The 12,749-nt window shown below is 49.5% G+C and overlaps 3 protein-coding genes across 3 annotated transcripts; 2 read left to right on the top strand and 1 right to left on the bottom strand.

Moving 5' to 3' along the window:
* The first annotated feature begins 2,286 nt into the window (after nt 1–2,286).
* On the top strand, nt 2,287–6,142 carry F5Y00DRAFT_69207 (uncharacterized protein). Its single transcript, XM_048014017.1, has 4 exons — nt 2,287–2,352; nt 2,826–2,839; nt 3,007–3,157; nt 3,264–6,142. The coding sequence occupies exons 3-4, from the start codon at nt 3,020–3,022 to the stop codon at nt 5,958–5,960; spliced, it is 2,835 nt and encodes a 944-aa protein (XP_047865159.1). The 5' UTR covers nt 2,287–2,352; nt 2,826–2,839; nt 3,007–3,019; the 3' UTR covers nt 5,961–6,142.
* Nucleotides 6,143–6,501: 359 nt separating this feature from the next.
* F5Y00DRAFT_235987 (DUF1692-domain-containing protein) lies at nt 6,502–8,351 on the top strand. The gene is made up of 3 exons (XM_048007659.1): nt 6,502–6,885; nt 6,978–7,559; nt 7,635–8,351. The coding sequence occupies exons 1-3, from the start codon at nt 6,804–6,806 to the stop codon at nt 8,108–8,110; spliced, it is 1,140 nt and encodes a 379-aa protein (XP_047865158.1). The 5' UTR covers nt 6,502–6,803; the 3' UTR covers nt 8,111–8,351.
* Nucleotides 8,352–8,770: 419 nt separating this feature from the next.
* Nucleotides 8,771–12,308, bottom strand: F5Y00DRAFT_269520 (Fusaric acid resistance protein-like-domain-containing protein; the record flags this gene model as incomplete). Its single annotated transcript, XM_048012459.1, has 2 exons — nt 10,112–12,308; nt 8,771–10,047 (listed from the first exon to the last, which is right to left on the bottom strand). The coding sequence occupies exons 1-2, from the start codon at nt 12,075–12,077 to the stop codon at nt 8,771–8,773; spliced, it is 3,243 nt and encodes a 1,080-aa protein (XP_047865157.1). The 5' UTR covers nt 12,078–12,308.
* Nucleotides 12,309–12,749: the final 441 nt, after the last annotated feature.

The raw sequence follows: 12,749 nt of genomic DNA, 5'->3' as shown, positions 1-12,749 counted from the left end.
AATATCTACCGGCAATGGGAAGGGTCAATGGTTATTGGGGAAACGAAAGAGACTTCATAGCGCAAAACATCTATCCAGCACCAGCACTCTAGGAAATAGGAAAATAGGATTAATAGACTATTGAAATAATTATAATAGGTAAAGCATTATTAACTTATAGTGAGTTTGAACTGTAATGAGACTGTGCTCTGAGGACAACTTCGAAGAATGAAGTCAAACTTCTTCCCTTGGGAACTTACATCCTATCGGCTCTAAGGGCCGTTAAGGTGGTTTGCTCCTAAGGGCGTTGCGGTGTGGGACGGCCTCTCGCCTGTAATACCGTCTCCAGACGCCACATGGGCATAAAGATAATGCATGTATGGGGTAATCATAAGGATCAAATAGGCATCGGGGTTGCTGAGCCTGTATGTAACACAATAGTGAGGTCTCACAAATTTGGTAAGTAATCGGATCGGAGCCTGCCTAAGGTGCGAAGACCTCGGATATGGAATTGGAGAATGGGGAACGCAAGCCAAAGGCCGAAGAGTTAGTTCGTATATTCGAGAATAGCCTTGCTATGATTAGAAGCCGATCATATGACGGCCAAGAGGAATTTCGTGTCGAAAGGAGCAACCCGCAACTTCTACTACATTCGAACGTGAATGCAACTTTAGTCTTTAGGACTAGGTAGCGGTTCGGTTACAACTTGCGACTCTCTTTACAAATACAGCGGGTATAACCGAATACTTCAGCGTAACTCATTAACCTAGGACTTAACGCACAGACTATAACGTATTCCCCAGGTTGGAACATAGCTACAGCAGTGTAATGCTCGGTGGTACTAGGTATCCTGACGCTGATATATTCGGTACTCTCGGCCTCTGGTTAGACGGCATAGTTCTATTAGGGTCCTAGGGATGTAGGAAATGGTAAGGCGACCAATTGCTTTTCTAATGGACTTGGACATATCAACGCACAGCTAACCTATGAGCTGTAAAGCTATGACTTATTTCCATATGTATGTCTTGGTTAAGGAATATCTGGTCGTACTGATTACGAACATGGGCGTGATATACGATGGGGTTGCGAGGACGTATGTAGTGTCTCGCCTTTCTTCTCTTCCTAACTCCGTGGTAAGATTTCCCTAATTCAATAACGAAGATGTGAATCCAATGAAGCTATATCTAGGTAGCTTTCGGTATCGGAAGAAAACTCGGGTATCGTGAAGGAATCGACCAACGCCTTCGCTACGTCATTTGTGGTATAACCTTGGCCGATGGCGCTGCCAACCTGCACCCCCTCGGCCCCTTTATCTCGGTACGCATTGAGTGGTCATAAATGAGGCTACTCGTAAGTAACCAGGTATAATGCGCGGTATCACAGTAGATATTACATACCTATGTATGTAGCAGCTATCGTCAAAAAGCGAACTATTGAATGATACCTATTAGCTTCTTGCCTACGGTATGTATCCACGGTACTGTGTGTGACATATAAAATGCTTATAAAGATCTTAGCAAAATACATACTCAAGGCACTAATGGAGTCGAGTGTTTTGTATCCGAGGCCATGTTAGTTAGGTAGAAACTGGTCAATAGTACGGATTATGATCAAACATCAACATCATAAAATATCTACTAGGTAGTGTACGGATCCGTAAGATTGGATGAATTGCGCATTACAGTAGGCAGCCAGCCTGCAGAAGGTACTTAGGTACATAACATATAAGGTGGATACCTCCGGAAGGCTAGAGGTAGTTACCTAGGTACGTACTAATGCATCTTAGACACGTACATTCATCATTCATGCTCTAATACTTTAGTAGCATTCACTTGTCATGTAAACCCGCTTAAACCGTAGGAAAACACCTCGATTGCCGCATCAACCCAGATCAACTGACCAACAGCCTCACTTCTCCGGTTTCCACGGTCCCCACTTCTCAGTACATCCGTCATGAAAACACGGGCACGAACTTTGTTTCGCCCGTTAAATACCTAGGCTGCTAGGCTGCTTGGCTGCTAAGAGGTAGGCTGTTAGCTCCAAGCATATGCTCCACCTATTTAACTCGCTCTCTTCCCCACACCCAAAGGTGTGCCTTTATTTAGCTTGCGAAGCCACTTATCTGCCTGCATTGCGAATTGCCGCTTCGATTAGTGCATTCGCGTCCCCACATTATTCTTACGACCTCAACTCGTCAACTCTTGTCCATTTAGACACCTACTTTATCCATCTACTTATCTACCTCTACAACACACACAACACCAACGTTTAGCAAGCAGTGTTGTACCAATTTCATCTCCATACTTCTTACCAGGTGGTGTAAACAGGTAGTGTATATATTACCTGGAAAATATCGCCTGGATTTCCGTACATGTAAGTTGTATTGCTTATTACTCAACTACGACATTTACAAAACAGCATTTGGACCTTTCCCCTCCTGATTCCTGATTCCCGCTTCCCGCTTCCTGTTGTGCATTGAGTAGATCGGCGGTGTCTGCCTCGGACCACTTCTTCCTTAGCCTTCCTTACTTCCCTCATTAGACACGTTAATTCCGTCATCCCCTCACAATCATCGATTCTTTGATTCTTATTCTTGTATCATTTCCATCTCTTTTACAGCTGGTATTCATCTTACCTATATCGTTGGCCGACCATCTGTCACTTGCAAGTTGCAAGTTGCAACATACCATACATCATTCTCGTTCGTCGACATCTCTGTCCTGGCCCTTGATTGAGGCCACGATACGTACGACTGTCGAATCTGACCGCCTAAATCTAGGAAGCCCCTGTATTACAATCATTTCCCTGATAAGCGGCAACTGACCACCTGACATCTTATTAATCTGATCTTTTGCCTTATGTACGTGCGTCCGTTTGCACCACTACCCCCGACCTTCTCCAAAGCCCTTAGCAGGGCACGTACCATCTCTCCGATCCATTGGCGGACCCGACACTTCTTTTCCTCTTTCTCAACCCTCAACTAATTACTAAACTTTAACCATACTAACGAGAAGTTCTCCCCACTAGTCCGCCGGTGAAGATGGCATCGTCATCGATAGCTACGCCGTCGATAGCTACTCCGGACACCTTAATTACTCTTAAGGTTAACTTCGATGGCACGACTCGTCGTTTTAAGTTGCCTCTTCGCGAGCTTGTTCTGAGCACACTCGAAGACAAGGTAAGCGTTGTTTCGTCTATGCATCGCAAACTTCGCTTTTTCATCTAAATTTTTTTATTTTCCATCATTCGTTTCATGGAGTCTTACGCTGATATCGCTTTCGCAGCTCCGTTCTTTCCTACAGATCCCTGTTGGTACGGCTGTCATATATGAACGGTATTCCGATTCGGCTGGATCCTTCGTCGTCTTACATCCGACCAATGTTCCTGCTTACAAGCAACTCTATCGAGCTGCTAAGGCCAAGCAAAAGTTAAAGCTGCGAGTAACTACGCAAGCCAAACCTGTGCCACAGCCCAAACCCGAACCCCAACCTCAACCTCAACCTCAAGCCCAGTCTCAATCTCAGTCTCAGTCTCAGTCTCAATCCCAGTCCCAGTCCCAGTCCCAGTCCGAGCTTGTGCTCGAGTCCGTGCCCGTACCCGCACCTCTATCCGAACCGGAACCACACAAGGTCCCTAAGCCTGTTACTATTGAAGACGAGCCCGAAACAGAGTCTCGAGAAGTAGTTGAGCCTATTGCCCGTGTTCCGTCACCAACACCAGAGCCTTCTGCATCAACTTCTTCTGAGGCCCCTACTGGAATCTTAGACACTGTCCCTGTCTCCGACATTCATTCGAATCTACCGAACTTCGTTAAGTTATGGCAGAACCATGGCAGACCCAGGATCCATCTGAAACGGGATGCTGAAGGCAAAGAGGTAGTTGATCTATTGAGCTCTACGTCTTCAGCCCCGGCCGAGCCTTTGGTATCGCTAGAGTCGAGCGAAGAGAACGTACTTCGATGTCCTTTCACTCGGACTGCATCAAAGATGGCTCACACTACTGACCTAGCCTGGGAAACCCGCAAGAAAGAGACCGCTACCCCCAAGGCCCTGGAAGCTGCAGATGTTATATTTCCTAAGCGTCAGTTCACTGTTTGCTGCAATAGCTGCGACCGAGCCGTTCCCGATGCTCATTTCCACTGTTCTACCTGCGATGACGGTGACTTCGACCTCTGCCAGGATTGTGTCGACCGGGGCATTACCTGCTACAACGAAGGCCATTGGCTCATCAAGCGGTTTCTTAAAGATGGACAGGTCAATTACAGCACTACTCACATTGCTCCCAAAACCTCCCGTTCCCAAACAAGCAAGGCTCCCGTGAGCCTTCCTATCAGACCCGCTGAGAATGCAAACTTGGTACCTCCAACAAGAGTCTGGGAGGCCACTTACAATGACCGCACCTGCAACTGTTGTGTTCAGGATTTCCCCGGAGAGGACTTCCTTCACTGCACTACATGCGATGATTATGATCTATGTAAGAGTTGCTTTGCCAAGAACAAGCATGGTCATCACCCGGCACATGGGTTCGCTCCTGCTGTCAAGGGTACCGCCTTCGATCATGATGTGTCTTCGCTCTTGTCTCCCGGCCGAAATGCTGCCCACAATGCCATTTGTGATGGCTGCGACAAGTACGTCCGAGGTGTCCGATACAAGTGCCTAGACTGCCCTGATTGGGACTACTGCTCGGAATGTGTAATGAATGCCGACTTCATTCACCCCAATCACCGTTTTGTAACAATCTACGAGCCCTTGACTGATCAGCCATTCCGCTCCTTCATGCGTGGTACACACTACGGCATCTGCTGTGATGGACCGCTATGCTCGGCGTCCCGTGCTCAATCGAGATACATTGTCGGTGTACGGTATAAGTGTGCTGTCTGCCACGATACCGACTTCTGCGCCAACTGCGAGGCTAGCCCCTCTAACACGCACAATAAGACGCACCCATTGATCAAGTTCAAGACTCCGGTACGTCATGTCAGCGTTACTACTACCGGTGAGCATGAGGATGGTCACCGTCTCCCCGCGATGGGAGACCGCGCCCGGCCTATCACCGTTGACAATGTGGCTGCGGCTGCTCCAGCAGACGAGAGCATTGCTGCCACGCCTGTGCAAACCGTAGTCGACGTGCAACCTACCGAGCAGCAATCACCCAAGACAGAGGAGACGGACGAAATCAAGATCAAGAGTGAAGTAGTAGAACCTGAGGTAGTCGCCTCGATCGAGAAGAAGCCAAACTCAGATGAGCTCATTGCCGTCTTCCTACGGGACACCATTACCGACGGAACTGTTCTACCACCGAATCAGACTTTTGAACAGGTCTGGGTTGTTCGAAACGAAGGTACCGTTCCCTGGCCGGCCGGCTGCTCTGTCAAATTTGTTGGTGGCGATTACATGGGTGCCGTCGACCCCGCACACCCCGCCGGTATTCACGAACTGGTGTCAGCCTCGGAGTCAACCGTCTGCTACAACACTCTTAACCCGGGCCAGGAATTCCCTTTCACTGTCTTGATGCGTACTCCGGATCGGGAAGGCAAGGTGATCTCGTATTGGCGATTGACGACCCCGGATGGTGTCAAGTTCGGTCACAAGCTGTGGTGTGACGTAACTGTTCAGGCACCTCGTGTTAAGGCTGCCTCGGAAGAGTCGCAGCATGAACTTGATGTTATCACCAGCCCAGCATCAGGCTCTAAACTGGCGGAAAGCCAAATGATTATTCCTAAACTAGAGCACGAATCGCCAGCTGCTAGCATGCACGAGAAGGCTCAGTCAGAAAGCGAACTGGAGGCAGAGACGGCCACTCTCGCCCAGTCGGTACAGGATTCGCAGGATTCACAGGATGACGACTTTGAAGACTGTGGCGAGGACGAGGAATGGGCCGAGTCTGAGAATGGATTTATGACGGATGAAGAGTATGACATTCTCGATGCGTCGGACGAGGAGTATTTCTCAGAACAGCACAAGTCGGCGTCGAGGAAGTAAAAGCGTAATAAGCATGCTGGGCACAATTGGGGGAGGATAAGGACTCGGTTGCAGTGTGATGTTGGGTGAAGGTTCACCATTTTCCTCTCACGGGTGTTACTTGTTTCGGAAGTTTTCGATTCGGCGATGGCTTCTCTCTTCCTGGCTATGGATCTCCATGGCTTTTACACACACATCTCAACTACAGTCCACTCGTTAGATAATAGGAACAGATTGGCACGCGCAGGAGCTGTAGGGATAGTTTCCAGTAGCTGAATTTACTCGTGTTTTTTCCTCAGTTGTGGGTGAAGTGTCTCGTAATGTTATGTTGTTGTTGTTGTTGTTGTCAGTGTGTATAGTCCAACTTGTATTTCTAGCAACTAACTATGTATAATTGTATTCCTTGTTTGCGGTTCTAATGTATACGTAAGTGCTTGGTAGTGAATATCGGATTACTGGATTGGACCCCACTCTTGGACCACTCTGATATTCAGCCGCGAGGAACTGGAAGGGTCCCCCCACATACAAGCCGGGATCCACTGATTTTCGGGCTATTTGTAGGTAGTAACAGGGGTTGGTTACAGGCGACGGTTCCCTAAAAATGTTAATTCATTTTGGTGCAAGTTGTCCTCTAATACTCTAACCTTAATAGCTACAATCTCACTTGCACCTTTTCAACCTTTTACCTCGTCAATCCGAACTACCACGACTTCCTCTAGTCCAATTTGAAATTTGAAATCGACCCGACCAGTCCTGATAGAGAATATCCTACGGCCTCCGAATTGAAGCAGATGCCGTGCTAGCGCCGCCGTAGCTAGACAGTCTCGAGGAGCCTGCAGCAGTGCGCTGGAGAAGGTCTGAATCATGAACGGCTATAACGAGAAAAGTCACCACTACGATGACGAGCCCGAACCTGGCAGCTTCGTCAAGGCTTTTGATGCTTTTCGTAAGCGCGCCTGTTTTTAATCTCACTTATCCCTCCCTCCTTACTATTCCAAGACCCCTAGCTAACAGGTAGTAATCTTGCAACCCTAATAGCGAAAGCCAAACCCCAGTATGTAACGCGCACGTCGGGCGGAGGCAAGTGGACCGTCGTCATGTACATCATCTCGTGCGTGCTGCTATGGTCGGAAGTGGCGCGGTGGTGGCGCGGCGAGGAGACGCACACGTTTGCGGTCGAGAAGGGCATCGGCCACAACATGCAGATCAACCTCGACATCGTGCTCAAGATGAAGTGCAAGGACCTGCACGTCAACGTCCAGGACGCCTCCGGCGATCTCATCCGCGCCGCCTCCCGCCTGCAGGAAGACGTGACCAACTGGGGCCAGTGGGTCGATGCCAAGGGCGTTCATCGATTAGGTCGCGATAGCCACGGGCGCGCTGTTACGGGTGCGGGTTGGCACGAGGAAGGGTTTGGCGAGGAACATGTTCATGATATCGTTTCTATGGGGCGCAAGAAGGCTCGTTGGGCTAAGACTCCTAGGTTATGGGGTGCGGAGGCTGATAGCTGTCGTATCTATGGAAGTCTGGATTTGAATAAGGTCCAGGGCGATTTCCATATTACTGCGAGGGGCCACGGTTACTCTGACCCGGGGGTGCCTACGCATTTGGACCACAGTGGTATGTCTGATTCTTCAAGCCCCTTTTCACTTCGCTCGGAGCGAACACTAACTAACCACTAACCCGCCTCCTTAGCCTTCAACTTCTCCCACGTCATCTCCGAGCTCTCCTTCGGGCCATACTACCCGTCCCTAGTCAACCCCCTCGACCGGACCATCAACATCGCCGAGACGCACTTCTTCAAGTTCCAGTACTTCATGTCGGTGGTGCCCACCATCTACAGCGTGCAGCGCGGGTCCGGGTCCGCGCCCGCCGAGCGCACCATCTTCACGAACCAGTACGCCGTCACGGAGCAGAGCAAGGAGATCGACGAGCGCATGGTCCCCGGCCTCTTCTTCAAGTACGACATCGAGCCCATCCTGCTGCACGTCGAGGAGCGCCGCGACGGCTTTATTACCTTCGCTATTAAAGTCGTTAATATCCTGTCTGGCGTCTTGGTCGCGTGTAACTGGGGCTTCACGCTGACCGAGTGGGCGCGCGAGGTCGTTGGCCGTAGGAGGAGGCAGATCAGCGAGGGTGTTATCGGTGCGAAAGGCGGGTACGACGAGTAAACCAAACCCTTCATTCACGAGGTTGGCCCTTGTAGTATGTACCACTAGCTAGCCGGGAAGAGGGAGGCGTGAAAAGGAGGGGGCAAAGGAAGAAAAGAAGACGATTTGGTTTTGGCATCTTGTTTTGGCTAGGCAGGCATTTTCTTGTTCTAGAGTCATGGAGTTCGGAGCAGTATGGCGAGGTCGGTATATATAGTATCAATTATCAACACGAATGATTCAAAGTCAATTGCTTGAGACAACAACACACTTTGATATATACCCCAGATATAAATATTTACCCCCGACACAGCCTACATTAGATACCTACGTATATTGCTACATTAAACCTAGCTAACGTTCTACTTTCTTTCAACGTATACTCATTCTGACTCCCCCTTTCCCCTAATAAAACAGACTCCTAAACAGGTACCTATGTGTGTGTGTAAGTCGGCCGGGGACTTCCCCAGCTAGCTCTTCGGTGTTTGATATTGATTGATGCCTTTATAACGTATATTATGTGCCTGTTATTAGGCAACCTATCTACCTATACCCTCTTGGATATTAGTAAGAAGAAAGAGGAATTCGAGCCGAGCCAAGCCAAGATGTTTGGCTCCAAGTTCACGCATACTGCTTCTCCAAATAGGTAAAGGTTGGGTCAAATCGACTCGACTCGACTCGCTATTGCAGTAACAGCGCATCTTCGTCAAGCCGCCCGAACAACTCCTTGATTTCCTTCTCTATGACCTCCAGCTCCTTCGCCAGGTGGCCCGTAACCAGGGCGTAGGCGTAGAGGAGCGCGTAATCCGGTTCCTCTACGACGATGTCGCCTAGTGCCGGGACCCTGACCCTGAGACCACTTTTGGCGCTTGCATCCCCGTCACCATTCTCCGCTGTGGTGGTGGATAAGGCTTTACCGCCATCCTCCGCCGTGGCTTCGATGTGGTTATACTCCTTTCTAAATCGGAAGATCTTGCCTAGTAGCTTGTCTCGGATAACCATGATACTCGGAATGACGTCCGTCAGGGGGTATTCGAGCATGATGCTGGATGCGAGCACCTGAAACACGTGGCATATGCGCGCGCACAGCTGCTCTCGCTCCTCCGCTGTGTAGTACAACAATGCTTTCTCGCCGTCGCTAAGGCGGCCGTGCTTCTGCGTCACCAAACTCATAGCGTGGAACGCGTCGAGCGCTCGTTGCGTCGCCGACATAATACGCCCGTACGCCTCGAAGGGGAATGGCCCGCTAAGTTCGTACTCGTTCTTTGCCGCGACGCGAAGCGTCTGCAGCTGCGCTGCGTACCGCTGCATGGCAGCCTGCTCGCCTATCTTCATGTAGCTCGTAGCTGCAGTCTCGTTGCGGAGGAGGACGGCTAGCGGGCCTCGCTTCCAGACGAGTCCCATTTGTAGATAAAGAACTGCTAGACCCTCCTTGAACTTTTGACGGGCAGACATGGGCCAGATCAGGCGGCATATAATGAGACCCCAGAGAATGCCGGCAGACACGGCCACAACTCTGTGGAAAGCGATGGAAGTGATAATCGGGTGGATACCACCCTCGTCGTCGTCGTCATCGTCGACATCTTGCGTGAGCGAATACGCGTATAAGGAGGACACGTTGTAGCTTAGCAATATGAAGCGACCAAATGCCGGATTACCGCGATCGATCATGATATAAAAGGCACCAAAGGAGACGGCCCAGCCTAAGAAGGCGAGCGCGACAGCGTTGCCGTCCGATATCCACCAGTTGACCCAAACAAAGGCAGCACCCATGACGGTACCTATGAAACGAGACCAGCCAGTAGCGTTGGATGCACCCACAGTCATCGAACACACAATCATAAAAGACAAAAGGCCCCATTCGCCTCGCCAGTGCGCATATATTGGCCGTGTTTGAGGAATAAAGGCGAACATAGCGTAGAGGGTGGCGCCAATACCAACTTTAAGGCCGAAACGAACTATATCAACATGTTAATAAGAATCATCCGGGGAGTGTGGGCACATGGATGGATTATGACTTACTATCATCCCTTGCGAGGAACTTAAAGAATTTCAACAGGCCCCGAGAAACCGTTCGGACGATATGATCCCATAGACCTTCACCTTGCGGCGCTGCATCCCAGCTAAAGGTACCACGCCGCTTCATAGCCTCGGGGATGCCCTGTGGTAGTTTAGACTGCCTTAACCTTTTAACCGGTTGAAGCAGGGACCGTTGCTCTGGGTCTCCTTTCTTTGTCTTTGATGAGAAACTAATATGCTTCCAAAACATCAACCATTTCCATGTCCGCTTGCCCTGCTCGGTAACATGTCGCAAGTCGTCAACAGTATCCAGGTATATCTGCATCTCGTCTGCAAAACTAAGCAGACTAAACGAGAAGTGCCCGCACGCTGCAGCGACCTCCTCGAAATCAGCTTGGATAGACTCAGATCTGGTTCTACCTAGTTCGATCGTCTTATAAATTTCTTCTAGCGCACTTCCTCTCGCCTGGTTATATAGGGATATCGCATCGCTGAGGCTTTGCTTGAACTGTTCGTTAGTGTTGATTGGTTCTCCTGGAGCTCCGAATAGGGGTTCTCTGAGCATTTCAGCCATTGTATGGACTAAAGATTTCATCGACGGGCCAAGACGTGCGATGAATAATTCGAAGATATCAGGTGGGGTCCTTAATGATGAACCAGACGCGGACAACAGAGGAGACGCTTCTTGCGTAAGTGCCACAGTAGATGCCACATCCTCCTCCCTATCGCTTCGTTCGACAGGTGCTTCATCGATGGGACCAAGAGTATTGACTCTGCTACTTCCGCTCTTCAATGTCGCCGACAAAGACCTACTAAGAGTAGGTGAGAAGGGGTTCGTACCTTGAGAAAATGGATCAATCGCCGAATGTGAGGATAGTGGCCCGAAAGATACTTCTTTCAAGAGCTCGAATTGGGTATTAGCCGCACTCCTCAGACCACCGAGCGACTGGGCTAAGTTTTCCATCGACTTTACTACAGCCTTATCGTGTCTATATATTTGCTCCTGTCCCAGGATATAGTATTCATATTTCGATTCCCGGGCGTTTTTGTTCATTTGAGACAGACTCGAACTGTATTTAGCTGAAACTTTCGTAAAGGCACTCGAAGTGAAATCCTCTTCAGCACCACTAAGGAACCCGCTCGTTATCATAGACAACATATCGCCGAGCGACGTAGACGCGCTTCGCATAGACTTTCGTAGTGCTAGCCTCGCAGAAACCGGCCAGAAGACCAAATTAACTAGCGTTGATATCACAGTGGCCATAAGTAAAATCTTGAGTGACTGTATAATCTTCTGGTTGGTGAAGACGCCCGTATGGACCGAGTTCTCTTTCGTCACAATAGTGATGATACCGATGGATGCTATACTAGCACCAACGCTTACGAGAGGATTATTGAGCTTCTGCTTAACCCATCCGACAAAGCCCAGGCCACCTCCAATGAATATTGTGAGAATTAGAACGTAAGACAACTCGACCATATCCAAGACCGACCCGAAGAGCACCGAGGTGGCCATGGACAAGGTTCCGATAAACATGGCATAACACACGGCGACGACGGCAATAGCAACAGCTTCTATCTGCGAGCCTGCCGACCTGGCCGGGTGGAAATAGACAACAATGGTGGCGACAATATGCTTCCCATCCATTGGACCTAGAAACCCGGAAGCAGGGCGCCAAAAGGTCCCCATGCTAGCCAGCAGGTATGCAATAGAGCATTTTGTTACGCCTCGCCCTGTGGGCGATTTCGTCCACGCCCATAGTTTGCCAGACGCTACGCGAGTATTGTGCCACAAGTTCCGAGCCTTTTCCTTCATCGTGTTACCTTCAGTGAGGGGGCGTATGCCATCATCATCGTCGCCGGGGCCATCGAGGTGCGGATATCGTAGGGTAAACTGGCTGCGTCGGCGTTCACCGGTGCCGGGGACAATCCAGGTGCCATTGCGTAGTTTCTGTCGTCGAGGAGGCATCGCGTTAGCATCTAATCTAATTCCTCCACCGTCTCGAAGATATATATGGAGATATATATGGATGGGGCGTGTTGGAATTCAAAGTCGCACGCGGAGACTCGACGCTACTAATGTCGACATGGTCCGATGACACGTACAGAATAAAGACAAGAAAATAAAAGAAAGGAAAATAAAAGAAAAAGAAAAAGAAAAGGGAAAAAATCGGTCAGTTGTCATAACAATAATAATAGAGTTTTTTACTTACACTCCTCGCCGGTACTCTGCTAAGATGTCGCGGTGGTCTCGAAGCTCCACCAGCGCCGGGATTATTACTAGTATTACTGTCGCTGGTCATAGCTTGATATTCGACGACCCTCTTCTTCTTCTTCTTCCTCTTTCGTCCCGCGCGGCTCTCCTAAAATCGCTGCGGCATCGTCAACGAGAAGGGAGAAAATACTCTAGTATAGAGACGAGGGAGATAGAAAGGAAGGGAGATGTTATATCGTTAACCAAAAATGACACAAGGTGACACAAGGTCAATTGTAAGCTGTAACACGCGCTTCTACTATGTAGGGATGACAGCCTTTAGGTCACTTGACGATGTTGGAACCCATAAGTTTTTGGCGGTTGTAGAAGGTCCCACTTTATTGTCTAGGTACAGAATCGTCATTTTAACCAATGGAACGTCGCTTC

The sequence above is a fragment of the Daldinia vernicosa genome, assembly GCF_022497035.1.
Source record: "Daldinia vernicosa strain CBS 139.73 unplaced genomic scaffold F5Y00scaffold_21, whole genome shotgun sequence".
Classification (NCBI taxonomy): domain Eukaryota; kingdom Fungi; phylum Ascomycota; class Sordariomycetes; order Xylariales; family Hypoxylaceae; genus Daldinia; species Daldinia vernicosa.
Note: the sequence above shows the minus strand (reverse complement) of the source record. Positions and strands in the feature narration are given on the sequence as shown.